The following is a 22,784-nucleotide window of genomic DNA, read 5'->3' as shown; positions in this document are numbered from 1 at the left end:
ATAAAAATGTAGTTTTTTATGCGCCACCTGGTGGATTTTCTGTGAAGCGAAACACATTAAGGGAAAAGGGAAAGTAGCCCCCCCGAAAACACTTGCAGAATTCTGCGTGACTCCGCGAGACGATTTGGCGAATGCCGCGGGAGAAAACGCGCGTTTTTAAAGGCCACATCTGTATGTGAAAAATCATTGTAGATTGTAAGTTTGAACACTAAATCCTGTGCTGTGTTAACACACCATTGAATTTGGACTAATACTGTAACATCTAACTGTTTTGACTAACAATTTCGTTTTGAACATAACATATAACCTTAATGAAATAAAACTATGTAAAAAACACAACATAAGACTTGATTACCTTTTCACCAGTTCACACTTAATGCATATTAATGGTGGAATACGTATAATTATTTGTGACGTTGATTAAAGAAATGATCTGCAAAATCAGATACTTATAAGACAGCCATTCTGCAGATGTTGGTATAGCAACCCAAGCACATCAGCTTTCAAAGCATCCTCAAGCACTCGTTTCTAGAACAACACCTGGGTGCTTCTTATATTGTATAAATGTACCCAGGGGCGTCATGCACCAATTTTTTTTAAGGGGGCACAGTGTCAACAGCTCACAGAAATTTGTGCATACACAGACATCAAACGAAATATTATAGAGCTTTCAGTCTTTTCCATGGCACTTACATTTCTAACAATCTGAACACCCCTGCTTTCATGCAAAAACCTCCAAAATAAAAGTGATGACTAACTTTCATATCAAATACTATTCAATCGGAATAATGACACATTTGCATCATATTCACATCTGAAACGGCATGTTTTATTTAAGTCTTAATGGCTTGTTTAATTGTGTAATTAATGCATTTTGCAAAGCAACTACATTATCATATAAAATTAATGTAATTTTAAATCCATAAAGTATATAAACAACGAAAATGACATAAGCTATAGCCACGTGATTGATTTTAATGTTCAATAATGATTTTAAAAAATATGTTTAGATAAAATTATTAGAGGAACGGATTTTTGCATTAAATTTTACCTCATGTGAGCATGTGAGATTCCGCGCCCGCGTGAACTTTGGCGAACTTTGGCGTTGTGCCAAGAAGATGAATCTCTGCTAATATAACGTTGAGACGGTCACATTTAAAACCATACATTTTCTACACAGAGGAGGTTAACTGCACATTACCGTACTGGGGTTTGGAAATGTTGTGAGCGTTTCTAACACGTTTTAATTCCTCAGATAGCCAAATGCAGCAGCAAGCCAGCAACAGCAGAGAGCTCGTGAGCGCGCCCAGACACTGATGACGTCTGCGGCTGCGCTCTGACTGCAGCGCCAGCTGCCGCCAGAATAAATTTGTAACATGATCAAAACACGATCAAAACGGCGAAAATCTCCGAAAAGTGACAAGGATGCAGCACAGAATGTATAATACTGTGCATATTAACAGATTAAAAGTCAAATAACAGATTAATGGACGCTTATTTGATTTTGAGGTTGGATGCAAAATCCATTGGCTCAAAAAAACCAAGGGGGCAGGTGCCCCCTCAGTTTGAATGGGCATGACGCCTCTGAATGTACCTAATGTACACCTGAAGTAATGTTTACTGCCTTGGAATTTCACTTTTCTTTTTACTTTTGAAGTGTATATAGTTGGTAAGGTATTAAACCTTTTAACTTTAAGATAACTATTGTTTATATTTATTGTCAATATATCGTTATATATTTATTAACAGCTTAAAGCTACGCCTATGGGCATAAAAGTAAATAGTGAGAAGACAACACAAAGAAACATACCAAAATCATCATCCCAACTTTCCTCTTCAACACCAGTGTGATCTTCCTCTTCTGTGTGTCCAGTGAGGATCTGCTGCTGTTCTCCAGCGTTACAGACAGAATCCAGAGACTCTGTGGAGGTTTGATCAGTAGATTCCTCATCCTGTAAGTCCTGATCAGTGTCCTGAGCATCTGTGGGCTTTGACTCAGTATAAGTAAGACTGAGCTCGGAGTCCTGTGTGGAAGATTCACAACAAACCACATCCAAACACACAGAGTAAGATTATAAATGATTTGATGTTGTCAAACAGGTAAAGGATGTTTAAGCTGTACAAACCTCTCTCTTCAGTCCTTCATCTCCTCTTGACCTCAGCTTCGTCTCCAGCAACTCAGTTTTCAGCATGCACGGATCAGTTCCTACTGATTTACAGAGTAAACTCAAACTGAGCTCTGAGTCCTGTGTGGAAGATTCACAACAAACCACATCCACACACACACAGAGTAAGATTATAAATTATTTATTGTTGTCAAACAAGTAAAGGATGTTTAAGCTGTACAAACCTCTCTCTTCAGTCCTTCATCTCCTCTTGACCACATCTCTTTCTTCAGTAACGCCACATCTTTCTTCAGCAACGCCACCTCTTTCTTCAGCTGAGAGATTTCTGTGATGAAATCATCAATATCCAGCAAGGACAGATCAGTTCCTACTGATTTACAGCACATCTCATCTCTCATCATCAAAACTAAAATACACAGAGACAAGACTCACTCTGGATACACAAAAACATCATACATGAGTGCTCTCTCTCTCTCTCTCTCTCTCTCTCTCTCTCTCTCTCTCTCTCTCTCTCAGGACTGTGGGTAGCAACGAGAGTGTTTGGATCGGAGCACGTTTTGGGGATTTCCCTTGGTGTTTGTTTTTGTATTTCTCTTAACATTTAAACCGTTTTTAAAGCAAATTGTCAGTTTAATTTTGTAGAAAATCGCGCATAGGTATGGAGCTCGGCAGATGATTCCATGTCAACCTAGGACGTATTGATAGCGATCAGCGAACAGGTCGGTGTTTAAATATTAAATCTGCCTCAAGAATGAACAGAGCACTTGTTATATTTCTTGAAGTTTCAATGGTTGATGAGCTGTTAGAGAAAGGACTTGCTGTGAAAGACAACTTTCTATCGGTAATGCCTTTGTCAAATCCTTCCTGGAAAGTTGTCCTTTCAAACGTACCACCCCTCATAAAAAAAGGGACTTTGAAAGAAATCCTTGAACGGTATGGAAAATTAACTGCTCCGATTTATTCCTCTGGGTCTTAAAAATCCAAACTTTAAACATGTTATGTCTTTCCGACATTTTACATACATGATACCGAACTCGCAACATGAGCCACTTAATCTGGTGCTAAAAATAGCAGTAGAGGGTAGAGATTATACAAACTTTATCAGTTCAGACCATATGCGATGTCTGTTTCTGATGTCCATGTTCACTGAAAAAAATGATTATGGCCCCAATTAAATGAAGCATAATTAAATTTTGCTAGTTTTAATTATTTTATTTAAGTTTTTGATTTAAATTAGTATATATTAATAGGTTTTAAGCGAATTACATGTGCTTTAAATCAAAATCATTTTAAATTAAATTCAGTAAGTAATATTTCATGTAATACAGCACCTTTTTTTACAGTGAGTATTTTTATATACTTAAAATACGCCATTTATAAGATAGCTCCTCCAGGCCGAGTGCCGGAGGCAATAATGTTACTATTGCTTTCCCTATTAATCTTAACGCGCTACGAGCACTCGCTTATTATTAGACTTTGTGCTTGTCAGTACTATATAAAAGTTTTTTTTAAGTGTCAGAGAGATGTTTTTGCATGCTGCTTATAAATATATCAATGGCGATATCTCATAACGTGTTTTAATATAACGTCACAATAAATTCATTATCAATTGTCCAAATTTAAAAGCTGCAGTGCTTACCTGCAGTTCCACTATGTTTTCGCTTTCTTGGAGTTGCTTATACAAACAAACACACACACACACGCACACACACACGCACACGCGCACACACACACACACACACACACACACACACACACACACACACACACAGTGCCCTTTATAAATATTGGGATATGTTATTATATATGTAAATATGTATTTCAGTGTATTTCAGGTCCAAATATAATGGGACAGTTCGCTTAAAAGCTGTTTTATGGACATGAATTGTGTACATGATGTGGGTTCACAGCGTCCAAATGCCAAACTTCAACTTCAGACCACAACATGCTTCATATATGAGGAGATTATTTAACAAATACAAAATTCATGTCCATTAAACAGCTTTTAAATCAACTGTCCCATTACGTTTGGCCCATTTAAACGACTGTAATTCCTAAATCCTAAAGACAAATTGGAATTTGTGAATACCCTCTAAATACAGCTCAGAGTGTGCACCCTGTCCCAATATTAATGGAGGGCACTGTATAATATACGGGGAACAGGGGTGTCATAGTTTTTGTAATTACCCTTGCCTGTAGACTTGTCAAAGTGTTATGAATCAGAACAATCTCTAATAACAGCTTATTTTTATTTAAATATAGGACAGTCAACAAGATGACTTCTTGAAAGACCTGGAAAACATCACCATGGGCATATGTGTAATCAAAAAGAAAGAAGGTGTTCTTGGCGACTATGACGATATTGGAGTCGTTGTTGGAGTGATGATTCTTGAGCAACTCAAATCTGTGGCACAAGCCTGCATTTATGCTGAGTACAATCTATGTGCTAAATTTGCCATACCCCTAAGAACCTAAATACTACTATGAATTTTTAGAAATTCATTATGCAGATGGATTCTAAAGCTCTCCCCAAAAATTCAAGGACTGAAAAACTTTTAATACTGAAATTTTGTAGCAGACATGTATGTGCATCCTCGGCATGAAATGTTAGTCCAGATGTCACAGTCTACTCTGTTTTTCATTTAAGACCTGGGAATCAGTAGTTTTAAACATTTTAATAATGCTTTTAATGATTCATAATTGTTGTCTGTAAAAATGTAACACTTTTTTTTTATAATTATTGTGCAATGTGTCAAGTCAGCACTACTGTTTTTGACTTTTGTGCCGTTTTATTGATTCACAAACATTGTGGCCTCTTTCCATCTGTGTTTTTTTATTTTATATTTTGTGAATGTGCTGTGAGCACTTGTTTTAAACACTTGTACACACAAAGAAATTGTTATTGAACATGCAGTACATTTGCTGACATTAAAAAAATAACATTAAACTTACCACTTGGTGTATTTGCAAAGCCATTTAAGGGTCATTTTTATACATTGTTTTTAAGGTTAGTGATTGCAAACAATTTCCTTAAAAATGTTGAAAGTTAGTCAATGAAATGTGTTTATTTAAATGTAGCTAAAATAAATTGATTGCAACCACTTACCTTAAAAAAAAATTAGTAAATTCAATTCATAATTTTTCATCAGTCATAAATAAATAATATACGAGAATGTAGCATAATTAAATAGGGCTGAAATTGCTAAACATTTTATACTAGGGTAACTAAATAAAATTGATTAAGTTCAACTAATTTTTTTGTTTAAATGTAGCTTAAATAAATTGATTGCAACCGCTTACCTTAAAAAAATTGATTAAATTGAATGAATAATTTTTTTCAGTGTAAAAAACATGCCCTAAACAAGAAAGTGCTAATACTTCGGCAGATTTACAAGGGGTTTCAAATAATAATGTTCATGAGAAAAATACTGCCGTTTATGAGAATAATAAAACAATACTGTCGTTCAGGAAGTGATAGATGATGTATTTACAAGGAAAGTAGAATAAAACAATGGAGTTGACCATCCAGTAGATGGTGCCACATGCGCTAATGCTGTAGGAAAGGTAAGTGAAAGTATAGCAGTACAAAAAGTATCTTCTCAGTCTTAAGACAGAGAAGATGAAGAGTTATTGATGGAGGATGTAGAAACAAATAGAGTAGCTGTTCTTATATCAGGAAGTGTGTAAGGAAATGCTTCCAATATGATAGAAATTATTCCTGGAAGAATGCAGCGGGTAGACATTTTTTTACAATTGTCTGTCCTTTTCTTATTAATGTATATGCTCCAAACGTTGGGCACAAACGAGTCTAGTTTTTTAAAAAATTACAGGATGCTATGACAAATATTCCTCATGACAACTTGGTTATTTTGACTGGAGATTTTAAAGGACAAGTTCGGTATTTTAGACTTAAAGCCCTGTTTTCAGATTGTTTATGGTGAAATAGAATGGTTTTGACTGAAATTTCGACATTTGCGGCTGCCCTGAGAATTTTTGCGTGTTTGTGTTTCAGCTCAGACCTCTACAATGGGTTTAATGGTGCACTGGCACAATCCTTCCTAAAATGCATTAAACTTTCGTTTACAAAGACGTGAAACTCACCGAGTGGTCAGGGGTGTTCACTGGTATGCTCTCACAAAAATCGCTGCAAAATATGCATTCCAACAAGTTTTATCGTAGTTTTTGCCAACTCCATTGACAAGTATTAGATGTCCTGTGAGGTACGGTATTACTCCGCGCCGGGAACTTTGTTTCTATTCTTGCAATTGGCAAAGGCGGATTAGCGCCACCACCTGGGCTGGAGTGTTTATTATTCAAGCTCTAAGCGGAAGAATGTACGGGTGTGAGGCGTTTGGAAAAATAGGTCCACAAGTTAACAACGAATGCTAAAACAGCTGTTGGAAAGCATCTTTTGCAGCAATTTTTGTGTGAGTATATCAGTGAACACCCCTGACCACTCGGTGAGTTTCACGTCTTTGTAAACGAAAGTTTAATGCATTTTAGGAAGGATTGTTCCAGTGCACCATTAAACCCATTGTAGAGGTCTGAGCTGAAACGCAAACACGCGAAAATTCTCAGGGCAGCCGCAAATGTCGAAATTTCAGTCAAAACCATTCTATTTCACCATAAACAATCTGAAAACAGGGCTTTAAGTCTAAAATACCGAACTTGTCCTTTAATTGCACTCTTGACCATACACTTGATCGGAATCATGATGAACCGTATCCTAATTCTGCAGATGCTCTTAAGAGAATACATTTTATTCATTTGTAGAAGCTTTCCCCAAAAGTAGGAAGTACACGTGGTTGAAAGTGAATTCCAATATAATATCAGGGGCTAGATTAGATAAAATATATGTTCAGAAATGTAGAAGGGGAAAATTCTTACACCAATTTCTGACCATTTATATGTCTCTGTTATAGTTTCAACATCAAGTACTATCTTAAAACCTTATTGGCACATTAATAATATTCTTTTGCAAGATCGTACATTTGTGCATTTATGCAGACATTGGGAAAATCCAAATGCAGTCTTTCTGCCAGCATTATGTAAAAAATAACACAAAAGAAATTCAGAAGATAATCGAACAGCTGGAGCAAGAAATTATGAGATTGAACAGCTCTATAAGTGAAAGCAGCGGAACAAGTGTAGATCTGCTCGAACAATATAATTGTCTCCTGAAAAATTTACATGAAGAAAGAGATCATGGACTTTTCAACGTCCTTTTTTGCTTTGGAGAAAAAGGTTTGAAAAAAGAAGTTGATTAATCATCTTAAGTTGTCTGATGGAATAGACGAAAGAGAAATTACTTCACAGGTCTTATCTTTTATGAAGAACTTTATAGTGCTGAATTTTGTGATCCTGAAGCAACAGATATTTTTCTTAATGAAATTCCAAAATCAAATGAAGATGAGAAGATCCAGCTATAAAACCACTTCATTTGGGGAGTTGAGTGCGGCTGTTAAACCGCAGTCTGCGGGACGATCTCCAGGATTGGATGGACTGACCACTGAATTCTACAAGGCTTTATGGTCATTGATTGGACAAGATTTGCATTCTGTGTTTCTTGAGTGTAAAAAAATCAAGAATTCTTCCTCTCAGTTGCAGAAGAGCGGTTGTAACGTTATTGCCAAAGAAAGGAGATTTAGGACTTTTGAAGAACTGGCGCCCTATTTCAGTCTTATTGTATTCAGATCAGTCTTATTGTATTCCAGGGCGTTCCATCTTTGATCATCTTTTTCTTGTGCGTGATTTATTGCACTTCACTGAGATCTATGGACTTGATGTGGGCCTCTTGTCTTGACCAGGAAAAGGCATTCGACAGAGTTAACCACGGATATCTTTTTAATGTCTTGTCAGCCTTTGGGTTTGGAGAACAGTTCATTACATGAATTAAGATGCTTTATACAGATGTTTTAGTATATTAAAGATAAATGAAAGATTAACGAGGACTTTTCCTGTGCATTGAGGTGTAAGACAAGGATGCAGCCTCTCATGACTCGTATATATAATATCTATAGAACCTTTGTTAAGAGTTCTAAGAGAGAAGCTACAGGGTATTTCAGTCCTTAATCCCGTTACTTCTGAAACTACTACAGTAAGACTAATTGCCTATGCTGATGATGTCACGGTCATAATAGGTCTCAAGAAGACATTTTACAACTGAGCAAGTGTTTGGATTTGTTCCAAAAAGCATCTTCAGCTAAGGTAAATTGGAGTAAAACTGAAGCATTAATTCGAGGCCAGTGGCGGGAAAGAGTTCCACCTCTCCTTCCACAACAATGCCACTGGAATGCAGAGGGATTGAAAATCCTTGGAGTTTTTTTCGGTTCCCAACAACATACCGCAAAGAATTGGGACGGAGCAGTTGACAAGGTATTAGGAAGGTTGAAGAGATGGAGATATTATATTACACAGTTATCATATAGAGGCAGAGTTTTAGTTATAAACAACCTTGCTGCTTCAATGTTGTGGCATCGGCTGACTGTTTTAGATCCTCCAGCTGCTGGACTTTTGCAGCTACTTCAGAAACATTTTGTGAACTTTTTCTGGGGAGGACATTATTGGCTTCATCCAGGCATATTACATCTTCCTGTGTTTGAGGGTGGTCAAGGGCTCATTGATCTCTAAATTGAAAGCTATGAGATTACAATCGGCTCAAAAACTGCTGTATAACACTGATCCACAACCATGGATTATGTATGGTTTAGCAGTATTACGAGCTATTAGTAAAATAGGACTTGACAGACAATTATTTCTAATGTCCAACAACGAAATTAAAGATTTGGCCATTAATGGGTTTTATCAGTCTGTATTAAGAGCATGGAGTATATTTAAGGTGGAAAGAGAGAATCATTTTGGTCTTGAAGAACCACTTTTTCATAACCCATAGCTATGTCATCTGTCTAACTTGCAAAGCATTGGGATTAATTCCTTCTTTTCCTCTGACATTTTAAAAGTAGCAGATTTAGTGGATATAGAGCAAAAAAAATGTTTTCTGTGCTAGAAATAACAGATCAAATGGGTACAAAGTAAGAAAGGATAGTGGAAAATATTTTAAATAAGTTAAAATTATCGTTTCCTACACCATTTACAGTAACAGTTTTCTTGAATTTTTCTATTGGATTCAGTCCAAGTTTTTTTCCTGAATTGTTTGTTACACCATATAATTTGCAGGATAATGAGGATATGAGACAACTTCTTTCCTTAAAAGACCTCCAATATGTGTCCTTTTTGGAAAGTAACAAGCGACACTTATATATAGCTTGTGTGAAGTCAAGACTTTGTGAACTGTTTAAAAATATGATGAATACAAAATGGAGGAGTTTTCTATCTGTCCCTGATGTTCAATCACCTTCATGGCATTTATTTTATAAAAGTCCATTGCCAAAACTGTCAGGACTCTGCCACGAGAGTTTGGTTTTATATTTATATTTTATTGTGATGGCAGAGTTCTGACAGTCTCTTGTTTCATGTGGAGGCCATGCCTTGTTTATTGTGGCATGTGCCTCTGGTGTCTCGTCTCTAGTCCCCGCCCCCTTGTTCTCCCTGTTAATTATTCATTAGTTCATCCCTTGCACCTGTGTTGCCCTCGTTTAGTTTCCCTATTTAATCTCCTCTTGTCTTGCGCTGGTTCATTGTGTTCATTCCTGTCATGTCAAGCTGTGCTCATTGTTCATTCAGTTTAGTTTTCATCTAGTCTTGTTAATCATGTTATGTCAGTGTATTTTTATGTTGTATGTAGTTTTGCCCCCACGTGGGCTTTTGTTTTCTTGTTCTTTGTTATTAAATGTTCAGTGTTCACTCCCCGATATCGTTTGCGTATGGGTTCATTCGTCCATGTCTCCAGTTCCTGACAAAAATAATCAGGTGATTTACAGTGGCGTATTTTGCACTGTGCATTAGCAACTAAAACTTTTTTGTTAAAGTGTAACTTTAGCGCATCTTGTGTTTGTGAATTTTGCAATGTATCAGATACTGTGTTTCATATTTTTGTTGATTGCTATAGAATCATACCTCTTTTGAATCTCTTAGAAAATATATTTGAATGCTTTGGATAGGATTTTTCAAAAACAGTTTTTATTTTTGGTTTTAAAGTTTCAAAGTGAGTCCTGCACCTTTTCTAATTTTTTAATTGGTCAAGCAAAATTGACTATTTGGAAAGCATATAAAATCGAAAATGATGACAAAAGATTTATTAATATAGTATAACTATTTAAAGCTTTGGTGGAATCACAAATAAGAGTATGAATTTGATAAAATTAATAATGATATGTTAACTTTTAAAAGAAAATGATGTATAAATGCTTTATCTCTGTGAATGATGATGATAATTTAGTGCTTCAATGGTATCTCCAATGTCTCGGATTCATGTTCGCCACGTTTGGTGTCAATCCCATGAATCCCCTAGGAGGAGTATTTAAAAGTTCACAGCATGCATTTTTTAAACAATCCAAAATGGCAGACTTCCTGTGGGGTGGAGCTAATAGGTTAGAGTGTGAAAGTTGTTCGGGGCGATGAGCAGCCCCGCCGCTCCCATAACGCACTGTGTGTAAGGGCACCAGGTGCTGAGAGGGCACCAAAATAATAGCCTAATGAAAAAAATTATAATGCTGATAGAATTTAATTCACCTATAGAAATATTATTAGACACTTTTTATCCATGTATGTGTTACAAAAAATGGGAAACTATATAATTTAATTGCTCTAGTCTAGAAAGTATGCCCCCCAGCATTTGATGGTCCGTGCCGGTTAATATTTTCTCAGTAAAAGTTAACGTTAGCAGTCAGTGCACATGGTAGGCCAACAATTCCTGACTGTTAAATTTATATACAAATATAAAACGTCGTTATATATGATATGAAGCAAACATTACTGTGACACTTAGTTCTCTAAATCTTTGTTTTATTAAGAATATTGAGTATTCTTGTTATTGTTGTTTATTTAATGTAATTTATTTAAAGTGACATTGTACTTGGGAAAAACATATCTGGATTATTTTGATATATTTTTTTTATTTTGCTATTCTATTTAAGTTTGGTATTTTTTTCTATTTTGTTATTCTATAAAAGTTTGCACTTTCAAATGTGTAGTGTGTGTTGACTAAAGCTGTGAAGATTTTACTTTCTGCTATTAAGTTGGTAATAAAAAGTTAAACTGGCAAAAACAAAAAATTTTCTCCGTGTCGGGGTGGGGGGCATTATAAAGGAATTATGCTTGGGGCACCAAAATGGCTAGCAGCGGCACTGTCAATGAGATCTATATGTGTACCAACTTTCGTACATGTGCGTAACATGTTTGCACGATCTGTGCATCAATGTGTTGTTTTTTTTTGCATTACATTTTCATGGACTGTAATGAGTCAACAATGCAAATCAATTAACTTATTTCTCTATTTAAGGGCGGTAATAGCGATACAGCAAATGTCGAAAAGTTTATAGGATTAGATTTGGAAGTAAGATTATGATGAAAACAGCGGTCCTGGCTTTTTTCTATAAATTGGGCACATGCGACATCCTACCTAATGCCGTCTTCGGACCAGGGCAGATGTGACTGGAGGTTGATGTCAGAGCATTGGTTATGATCTTCGGATGGATCAGGCCTTAACATTCTCAATGAAAAAATTGTCAATCGTTCTTTTACATCTTCTCTTATCATCCGCGGCTACATCTACTCTGTTTATCTGACAGACCAAGGTTACTCACCACTCTCTGTCTGAGTGGAGCGCACACACATTTTTAAACGTACACACACATACATCTGGACCACAGCTTTTTCCCCTCTAACCCCTGGCCGCATCAATGCGACCTGAGATTTTTTTAAGTCGCACCATTGAGAAATTAGGTCGCACTCTCGAGCCCTGTCTAGCATTTATGGATGTTCTTATTTCTACATCATTAATATTGAGCTCAAGTGACAGAATTAAGTCTAATGTGTTTACGAGTATGCGTCACATTTTGTCTAATACCAATAGAATTATCACCTCGGAGCGATGCTATTTCAGACCATTGTCTCGTCCAAGGCTTTGAACCGGTTCACGGAACGAAAACCAGAAACTTTTGATGTTTTGCAAGGAGCAGAAACGAAACCAGAAACTTTCAAAAAATATATGTTCCGGAACAGAATCGTTTATTTAAAATAATGGTAACCGGTTAATAACGTTACTTTTTCGTTCTTTGACAAGTTTCTATGCAATACTCTGTGAAGTTCACTTCCGGTCGTCGTTGACTCATTGGAGAAATGAGAAGCTTGCCACCAGCAAGTACCCTACTCAAGCCCAAGTCTCTATTGCTCAATCATAAGAGGTAAATATTGTAGGCTACCACGTAGGGGTGTCAACAATAATCGATTAGGCGATGCATCGCAATGCGCGCGTGCACGATTCAGCATCGATGCAGCAAGTGCAATAATCAATTATGTCACTGGTCTCGAGTGGACAATAAGTTGTGAAGCTTCAAATACTCCTGGGGGATCACAACAACAATCAAGATGGCGTAGGCGGAGAGAGATGACCATGAGAAACGGGTAATTAAAGACGCACCCAAAGCTTGGAAAGCGGACATATGGGCACATTTCGGTTTCTACAAAGTCAATGGGAAACTTGACAAGACTTTCTCAGTGTGTAAAACGTGCCACACTAAAATCAAGCAAACAACAACACAAAGAGTCGACACAACCCAGCCAAGAATTGACGAGTCGCTTATGTCAACATTGCCACACAACGAGCAAAGAGGATCACACGATCGGTGGCATGTTTTATAGCCAAGAATCTACGTCCCTATTCAGTGGTAGAAAATGCGGGGTTTCGCCACATGCTTAAAACAATTGAGCCCCGGTATAAGCTACCAACAAGAGCTACCTTCACTGATTCTGCGCTTCCCGCATTGTACAAAGAAACTAAAGCAAAGGTAATGGAATCAATGTGTAAAGCCAGTCGTGTAGCCATTCCAAGTGACGCCTGAAATTCAGTCGCAACAGAGTCCTATGTAACCATAAAGGCACATTATATTAGCGAGGATTGGCAGATTGTATCACATGTGCTGCAGACGAAAGCAGTTTATGAAAGCCACACTGGTGCTCATACGGCAAGGCTACTTTTTGATGTTGTGGAGGAATGGCAGCTAACAAAAAAAAAAGTGTTGTGCTTGTGACGTACAACACCGCTAATATGATTAGAGCTGCTGAAATTGGTAAGTTCCCTCACGTTAAATGCTTCGCGCATATGTTGAACCTCTCTGCGCAGTGGGCACTTAAGCTAACGACGGTCTCCAGGCTTCTGGGCAGAGTCTGACATATCTCAGCATACTTTCACCGCAGCACAAATGCAAAGCACCTGTTTGAAGAAAACCAGAAGGTTGTTCTTAAACTGACAAGTCCACTTAAACTGATAACTGATGTCGCTACAAGGTGGAATAGTGCTCATGATATGATGGAGAGGTTTTTGCAACTGCAAGCTGCTGTGCATGCCACCCTGCTGTCACCTGCCCTAAATGTGGATGAAAGTGACATTGTCACTCTCAGCAGATCAGATCTGGCTAACGTGGATGAAGTAGTGAAGACATTAAAACCAGTGAAGGATGCAGGGGCGTAACTATCGGTAAGCAGGGTAAGCGTTGCTTACGGGCCCGGACCAATTAGGGGCCTGCCGGACTGGAAGAATTTGATTGGCAGTCGGCGGGCCCTATCACATATTCGTTGCTCTCCTCTGTTCCCCGGCTTTCTCACGGGTTTAAAATAGGCAGCCGGATGATGTCAAAGTTCCGCGAGAGCGATTTAAAAGCAAACTCCTCCGTATGGTTTCGCGAGTCACTCTCGCGGTAGTTTGACGTAACCCGGACATCAATTCTTGCAGCGCATAAAGTCGAACAAGCCATCGCCCAATGAAATCACCGCTAGCGATAGAGCCCAACCAATCACAGCCCAGAGTTTCTGTGCACGTTTGAAATCGGCTGGTTTGTGTCTTTTTGTTTCTTAGCACAAACAAGAAACGATAACGCTTCAAATACCCAAACACTACACCAGACACCCAAGGCAAAGCACAGCAGTAAGTAAACAAATGATTTTGAACAGTATGGATCGATCCTACGTATGTAATGATTGAGCTGTGTCATGTCTGAAGTTTAGAGCTCCTGTGTGCATCATGTCATCCAGAACTGAAGCCCGGAAAATGCCTGTACAAATTATAATGTGGTTATAATGTAACGCTATAGCCTATAATGTAAGTGAGCATCTTTTTTATGTATTTAGACCTAGGTAAGTAAGTAAGTAAGTAAAGTTAAGTTTATTTATATAGCACATTTAACACAGCTGCGCTGACCAAAGTGCTGAACAAAGCAAAGAATAAAAAAGCACAGATAAAACAGAGAGCACAGACAAAAACAACATTAAAACAACATATTAAAAGACAGTAATTTAAGATGACAGTGAATTAAAATGCCTGGGAATACAAGTATGTTTTCAGCAGTGTTTTAAAAGTTACAATAGGTGTATGTTTGTGTAGTCAAGGCAATGAGTAACAAAATGTTATAGTGTGCTGTCACCAGCAGTGTTTTTTCATATGTTATGGTGCGCTGTCACCGATGTTGTGTTTCTGTTGTGGTGCGCGTAGGCTATTTCTGATTTTGTCAGTCATCTAATGTCTCTATGATCCTGTCCTGTCCTATTCATTGTAGCCTGCTTGTGGACATTGCGTCATCACGTGCTGTAGTAAAGGGCCCGCCTTGATAATCCTGCTTAGGGGCCCGGTGTTGGCTCGTTACGCTACTGGAAGGATGCCACTGTTTTTATGTCAGAGGAGAGCAGTCCTACAGCCAACCTCATTGCACCACTATGCCCAACTCCTCCAGAGCATGTCAGACAGTATTGGAGATCAACCACTGATCCGCGATGTGAAGAATGCTATGAAAACAGATCTCCCAAACGGTACAACAGTGGGGCAGAGAAGAAGATCCTTTGCCCTGGATCCTCGCTTTAAGGGGTTACCTTTTCTGACAGACGAGGAGAGATTGGATGTTCCAGCAGGAGTGACTTCAGAGGCTGCATCCCTGGAGGTAATTTATTTTCTACTTGAAAAACTTATATGAAATGTTATAGACTGAGAAAAATAGTTAAAAAAAGCAAGTGCTGCTAACTGCTGTTTTTTTTTGCTCTTATTTATTTTGTTCAAACACAGTATGAGAGAAGACAGAGGACAAAAGCAGATGAAGCGCATGGCGGAACAGGAAGTTTAGGATCCAATGAAGAATTGCTGTCTGTGGATGACAATGTGTCAGACTCAGCAGGCCCCTCTGCTCCCAAAAGAAGGGCCTCATCATCACTCATCAGTTTGCTGGGACCTGCTTTCAATGACATCAGTGAACCAGTACAAAGTAAGACCGCCGATGCCAGTGCCGAGGAGGAAATGGACTTGTACTGTAGATCCCCAGCGGTGTCTCTCTCTGAGGATCCCTTGGACTGGTGGCTTCGCCATAAGGGAACATTTCCTCTCCTCTCTAGGTTGGCAAAGAGATACTTGTGCATCCCAGGGACAAGTGTGTCATCAGAGAGAGTGTTCTCCACTGCAGGAGATGTTATCACTGCAAAAAGAAGCGCTCTCAAACCGGACCATGTCGATCAGCTTGTGTTCTTGCACAAGAACCTTGAAATTCCCAAATGCTGAACAGTGAGAAGTTATGATTTAGGCTTAGGTCAAACTATACATTTCCTCACTCTGAAGAAACAGATTGTTGTTGATTGTTATGTTGAACTTAGACAGAATATGTTGTTTGAACAAATTTGGTAGTAGGCTAAGCCTACACTTTTTTATTTTTGTTTACATTACAATGCATTTCAAATCTTGATATTTTGTTGTATGCAGCTGATGTGGTTGCAAGATAGGATTCTCATCTCAGGTTTGTCTTAAAGCGAAAATTTTGTTGCGAATAGTTACACTTTTGACTTTAATACTTGAAAAAAGTTTGACAGTGGTGACTGTGTGTTGCACTGAATATTTTTATTGCTGGGTGCCTGTTACAATAGTGTGACTGTGATTACTGATTAATGTTTGCACAGGAGTTCAGGAAGTGCTGCTATTTTACTGTAAGTGTAAAAAAACACTTATGGTCACAGCTGAAAAAAGTTGGCTGTTATTGCTCTATTTAAATTTCAAATGGTTCTAAAGCAGAGAGAGAAAAGAAAAATTTCTCATTCAAAGCACTAAAAGCAGTGTTTTATTTTCTTTTTTAGGTTTGAAAATACCATATTATCCAATACACCCTGTACCATTTTATTTTATGACATTTATGTCAAAGATACAGGAGAGTGATAGAGTACACGCATTGCAGCCAATAAAATCTTTTGTTCAATATCTGCCTGCTTCAGTGCTTGTATTGCCTCATGACTGATGAAAATTTGCCTTGTTGTGTGGAGTAGAATTTTGATGAATCGCAATGCATCGTAGAATTGAATTGAATCGTTACTTGGTGAATAGTAACTGAATCGAATTGTGAGGGCAGTGCCAATGCACACCCCTACTACCACGTATCTCAAGATTTTTGTTTTTTTAATATACTAATTAGTGATGTAACCGATCACAGTTGATCCGTACAGATCACAACTCACGGTTCGGCTCGCTTGCGATTCACGGATTAATACGCAAATATAAATAGGGTGAGAGTTGATAATTTGCACGTGTTTCAAAGACTTGCAAATGTTAACACTTCAGTGATTTTAAACAATTTAACCACAAAAAGGGGCTAAAGTGAGCAATTTTCTGTACGCACAGATGCACATGCGGTTGAATGTGTCCGGTCCAGCTCCAATTAAACGTGGTTATCCCTATGCCCTTCAAAGATTAGAACTCTTGATGTGTAAACTTGAGAGAGAGTTGCGCTACTGGTGTCTCATTAAAATACATTTAGCGAATAAAGCACTGAAAAACAATGTGATTTTCACTTTATGTGGAGCGATTCGTCCTCCGTCTGTGTGTGTGCACGTTTAAGTGCACTCAACAAATGTAGACATGTCAGAATTACAGTTTATACCACAATGTTCGATGACAAGATGGAGACTTAAGGAAAATTTTGTAGACAAATAATTTAAGTTTATTGTCCTAATGATCAGCCTACTTATTTGTATGTCCCACAGCTGACAAGGAACGTTATTAACCGGTTCGGGAACTTTATTTTTTGTTTTAACCGGTTCAGGAACGTCATTTTTAGGGTTGATCCGAAATCCGGAAACGTTAAAATACTGTTTCTGTTCGGAACGAACCAATTGGGAAAAAATCAGGTTCAAAGCCCTGGTTAGCATATATAAGAGATACGGTCTAAATATGGTTATATCTTCTTTTTTTACATTAACATGTGTTTGTTAAGACTGGCTGTGGAGAAATCAGACACTGCTTCGCCTTTTTCTGGTAACAATAATAGACACATCAGTACTTATAACTGCATCGCTAAGATTATATTGTTCAGGGCTTGAGCCCAGAATTGTTTAAAGAGCACCAATTATATGATTCACCTTTGGTGTGTAAGTGTGTATTAGTACATGTTAACGATATGCCAAAGGTACAAACCCCAAAGTAAACGATGACGCGAGTTATCGTCTCCAACATAAATCTCTTTTCTTGGACTACAACAAACACACGGATTGTAGGCAACAATTTACTTCCTGGGATTGGTGATGTAGACAAGACCGACATTATCATAATCCCTCCCGCTTCCGACTCACAGCCTTTAAGTTAACTCCTGTTAGCAACTGAATCTTTCAAACATGGTAAGGAGCATCACATTTCCGGCTGACGTCAGAGATATTCAGGCCAATCACAATGTACAGATTAGCTGGTAAATCAGGGACACAGAGCTTTTTTCTTAAATCTGTGCGTTTCAGGAAGAGAGTGAAATCTGGAGCTACAAAAATGTACGGTACGTGGAAAATGTGTTTTTTTTACCATAAACCACGGGAACACATTGTTTTATACGAAATACACCAAATAAAAATTTTTAGCAATGAAATAGGAGCACTTTTCGTGTGGAGGTGTGCATGGTAATTGATGTAACCACGCACGCAGCTCCGCATCTGAAAATGACCGAACTCGAGCCGATTCTGTCCAAGCAGGCAAGCATGTGACGTATCTCTTTGATCAATCCACGCAAAACCGTGCCTATATTATCTGACACTCTTAAAGTAAAGTGTGGAAACTTTGCAGTTTAAAACACAAATTCTTTTACATATTCAGAATTTTTGGCATATATTTGTATTGAATGAACCAATGTATGAGAAAAAACAACAACACAAACCTTTCGATGTCTGTATAGTTTGTTCAGTAAAAAAGTCTTGTGCCATGGCCCCTTTAATATTTTTAAGATGTCAAATAAATCTTTGGTGTCCCCAGAGCACGCATGTGAAGTTTTAGCTCAAAATACCATATAAATTATTTATTATAACATGTTAAAAATTGCCACTCTGTAGGTGTGTGCAAAAATGTGCCGTTTTAGGTTGGTCCTGTAAATGTAAAATGTAAATGAGCTGATGAAATTCAAACACTGATCACAATGATGGTATCTTCTTCTTTTTTCTGCACTAAATGGCAGTGCTGTGATTGAATAGTGCAGATTAAGGGGTGGTATTATTATAATAAGATCTCCTTATGACATCATAAGGAGAGCCAGATTTCAACGACCTATTTTTTCATGTGCTTGTAGAGAATGGTTTACCAAAACGAAGTAACTGGGTTGATTTTTTCACATTTTCTAGGTTGATAGAAGCACTGGGGACCCAATCATAGCACTTAAACATGGAAAAAGTCAGATTATCATGCCATGGCCCCTTTGAATGAAATGATCATGTTTAATAAATAATAGTTAAGAGATTGTTGTTTGATTCATGTTCTCATTTATATATCAAGCTCTGACGGTACAGTACACCAGTTACCAGTGTTGTTCCAGCGCACAACAACTTCCATCCTCTTCTTTGAGTTTGTTTTGGCACTTGATTGCTGGCGTCGCTTTTTGATAGCCTTTGTGAAAACTAATCCCATATTTGAAAACGACAATACTAATTTCTCACTAGAAATGCAATTAAAAGAAGTAAAAACTGAAAATATTACTTTATTTACACTACACTAGATTCGTGCTCCAGCCGCTCTCTTTTTTTAACTCAACCAGCCTCGAACAATCACATTCCGGGCAAGCCCACGCAAAGAGTTGTTGGACAAGATGATGGGTATGGATTTTATATTGTAAATGTTTGACGCATACAGTAAATCTATCTGGTAAATTACCAGGACTGAGATGTTGTAAGATTACCAGTATTATGCTATGCATAAAGAAATAATTTAATAACTGGTATGACATCACAATGTAGAGATGTGCTTTGAGTCAATTATAGCATTCAGATACAGAGAACATCTGCTTATCATCAGTCAAGTAGTTTAAATTATTATTTCCCCATGTATTCACACACGCATGCACGCGTATAATTTCTTACCTGTGTTCTTGCTGTTCTGAGAAGACTTTACTTCACTGCTTTTAATTCCTGTCAGTTGTTTCTCTAAAGATCTAAAAAAGATGAAGAAAATAGTGTCTGTGTTCACCCCATCTATCATCACACTGACAACAGAAGAATAAAAGCTTTAAAAAGGAAATAAGATGAGATGAAGATGGAGACTGCATGTGAACTGAATGAGTTGTAACTGTGTCATGGATAAGTACTGAAAAGCTTAGTTGTTTTCAGATGACTTCTTTAATATAGTACAATGCAATAAAAAACAAAATACAACACAAATATTAAAGGCGCAAAAGAGGATGTTTTTCGCCGACTGAGAATCCAAAAACGGTTACAGAGTTTTTTTAAATGAGCGCATGTGTAAGAACAGCCTCCCTCCTTCACAGCTCATTTCTAGGGAACGCCTTCCAAAACTCATGCACGAGTATTTGAACACGAGTGTTTGTTTACCACGGGCATATGCTGTGTCACGTCAATGGATTCATTAAGTGAAATGATATGATAATAAACACATAAGACGTAACGTCAGATCAGTCGACGCTACTCCCATTGCAACTAGCATGTAGCTGACTGGTCGCCTAACAACTACAGTACAAGAACCTGAATAACAGTACAACAATAATTATTCCACAAAGAAAGAATAATCACGGTTACCTGTCGGAAAGAATTTTTGGGAACTGGGCGTCTGTCTTGACACCTTTATGTTCCTTCTTTGCTTTCCAGCGTTGAAATGTTTCTCCAATAACGACTCTGGTTACATGACGTTCTTCCGACAATTTTCTCCTCTTCTCAGTGACTTAAAAAAAGTCTTTCTTTTGCATCCTCCTCCTGTTTTTTTCTCTTCCATGGAGCAAATTCGAGGAGGAAAGCAGAATCGACAATGAAAACAAACCGAAACTAAAGACGGAGTTTCATGCACTATGCGCATGCGTCGCCTGTGTAAAGTTACTGGAGCTTCACGTCTCTCACAAGGATTGGAATGGCAATGATTGACAAGCCATAGGGCCAATCATTGATGCGATGACCGCATCAGTGATTGGCTGATGTTTTTAAGGCCCTACTTTGTGCACAGATGACGTATATTAATATTATTACTTTCAGGGTACCTAATAAATGGTCTTTTATCATTTAGTAAAGACAGTTTCAAGTAATATTGCAAAAATGTATAAAACAAACATCCTCTTTTGCACCTTTAATATGACCAAAAACTGTATTTAGTACAACAGATGTTCACAAATGAGTAAAAATTTAAATGACAGTGATGGGCACAAAATTTTACCGTAGATTGCTGGGAATTTTGTTGTCACCTTTAAGGGGAATTTTGAAGAGCTCAGATCCAAAAGCTGCTAAACTCCTGAATGCTCTCGGCATGTATTATATGTTCATCAAATCCCTGTGCTTCAATTTCACTTAATCCCAGACTCATTCAAAAATACCAGTGTGTTGACTGTTAAACGCCACATTGACCCTTTTTCAGCAAAGTCTGAACAGAAGACCGAATTTTTGAGCCGATTATCTTTATTTAGAGAGGAAGGTTAAGAGTGACTGGAGAGAAATGGGATGGGTTTGGGAATGACCGTAGATCACATTCAAACTACTTTGACCTGAATACAACCTGTATGTGGAAGTCACATGGATCACGGTAGAGCTGCAAGTTGCAACAACTAATCAACAAAATCAATAAAAATCAATTATGACATTCTTTGTCAATGAATTTCATTATCGATTAGTTGGTCTATACCACATGCTCCCGCACCACCGTCGGCCAACATGCACACGCGTCAGGTGCTATTTCTTCATTCAGCGCGAGCTGCCTGTTCAAAGTCAGTCACTGTGACCGCCTTCTCTTCGCCTATTTATCTGAGGTACTGAACACAATGTTTTACATCTTTTCTGACTTCTGGCGTGAACGCACGATGTACAGCGCTATTTTTAACCTTTCATTGATAAAATTAAAGCGTCTGATCTCCGTGAAGTTTCATTTTACGAGCGATTGAAAGTTGTGTGAACTTATTTCATCAATTGTGCTGAAATGTCAGAGAAAGCTCTAACATATACACGTACAAAACACTGTGCAGCATGTTTACTTGCAACACAAGCAGCGGACTCCGACATAATATTAGTTCACATCCATATAAACTCGTCAATACTCCCGCTCGCGTTTAAATGACACCAGAGAGACTCGCCCACAGTCTCCACACACCCCCACCTCAAAGTAATCAGGACAAAAGCGGTCAAAAGTGGACAAAGGAGACTTGCAACACAAGCAGCGGACTCCGACATAATATTAGTTCACATCCATATAAACTCGTCATTACTCCCGCTCGCGTTTAAATGACAGCAGAGAGACTCGCCCACAGTCTCCACAGACCACCACCTCAAAGTAATCAGGACAAAAGTGGTCAAAGGAGACTGCAAAAAATTACTCTTACCTCGTATGTTTGTCTTGTTTTCAGTAAAAATATCTACAAATTCTTAAATTAAGATGGATTTTCTTTATGAGCTAAATGACCTAGGAAAATAAGTTTAGTTTTTAGACAAAAAATATAAACTTTAAGTAAATTAGTGCTTAAAACAAGCAAAATGGAATAAGAAAAGTTTTCTTCAAAATAAGTTTTTCAACTTTTTTCATTAACACTTAATTCAAGAAAATGTTCTTATTCCATTGGCAGATTTTGTTTCCTAGATAATTTTGCTCATCAAGAAAATACATCTTAACTCAAGAATTTTTAGATATTTTTACTGAAAACAAGACAAAAATACTAAGTCATTTTTTGCAGTGGAGACGGATTTCAATACCAGGTGTAAACATGATGCGTCTCTCTCGTCCACTTGTGAACGCGAGCTGCATGTTTGTTTAGGCGATCTTCTGACCAGCAGACCAGCTTGGTTAAAAGCATGGAAGCAAAAACGAACACTGGTTAATAAAGGTTTCATTTTCTTAAATATAAGTGACTTTGTATTTGTTTAATTGTTGTTGGGTTTTCATAAAAATAGTAATGAACCACAAGCATCTGTTTTAAAGTAAGGGGGAAATCCAGGGGCCTCATTTATAAAACTTTGCGTAGGATTTGCGTCAGAAGTGGCGTACGGATGAAACATAGGACGCGCGTATGCACAGAAATAATCAGATTTATAAAACCGTGCACACGCACATCCTACGCATTTTTCCCT

General features: G+C 37.8%; 1 protein-coding gene across 1 annotated transcript in view; it reads right to left on the bottom strand.

The window, feature by feature from the left end:
• The window catches only part of LOC135761081 (uncharacterized), an 84,758-nt gene that overhangs the window by 19,257 nt on the left and 42,717 nt on the right, over positions 1-22,784 (bottom strand). Inside the window, exons 13-16 of the mRNA XM_073814133.1 lie at positions 19,593-19,663; positions 2,351-2,451; positions 2,127-2,246; positions 1,811-2,024 (exon numbers count right to left, since the gene is read on the bottom strand). Of these exons, the coding sequence (XP_073670234.1) occupies positions 1,811-2,024; positions 2,127-2,246; positions 2,351-2,451; positions 19,593-19,663 (506 nt within the window). The remainder of the gene's footprint in view (positions 1-1,810; positions 2,025-2,126; positions 2,247-2,350; positions 2,452-19,592; positions 19,664-22,784) is intronic.

Source organism: Paramisgurnus dabryanus, chromosome 3 (genome assembly GCF_030506205.2).
Source record: "Paramisgurnus dabryanus chromosome 3, PD_genome_1.1, whole genome shotgun sequence".
In the NCBI taxonomy this organism is placed as follows: domain Eukaryota; kingdom Metazoa; phylum Chordata; class Actinopteri; order Cypriniformes; family Cobitidae; genus Paramisgurnus; species Paramisgurnus dabryanus.
Note: the sequence above shows the minus strand (reverse complement) of the source record. Positions and strands in the feature narration are given on the sequence as shown.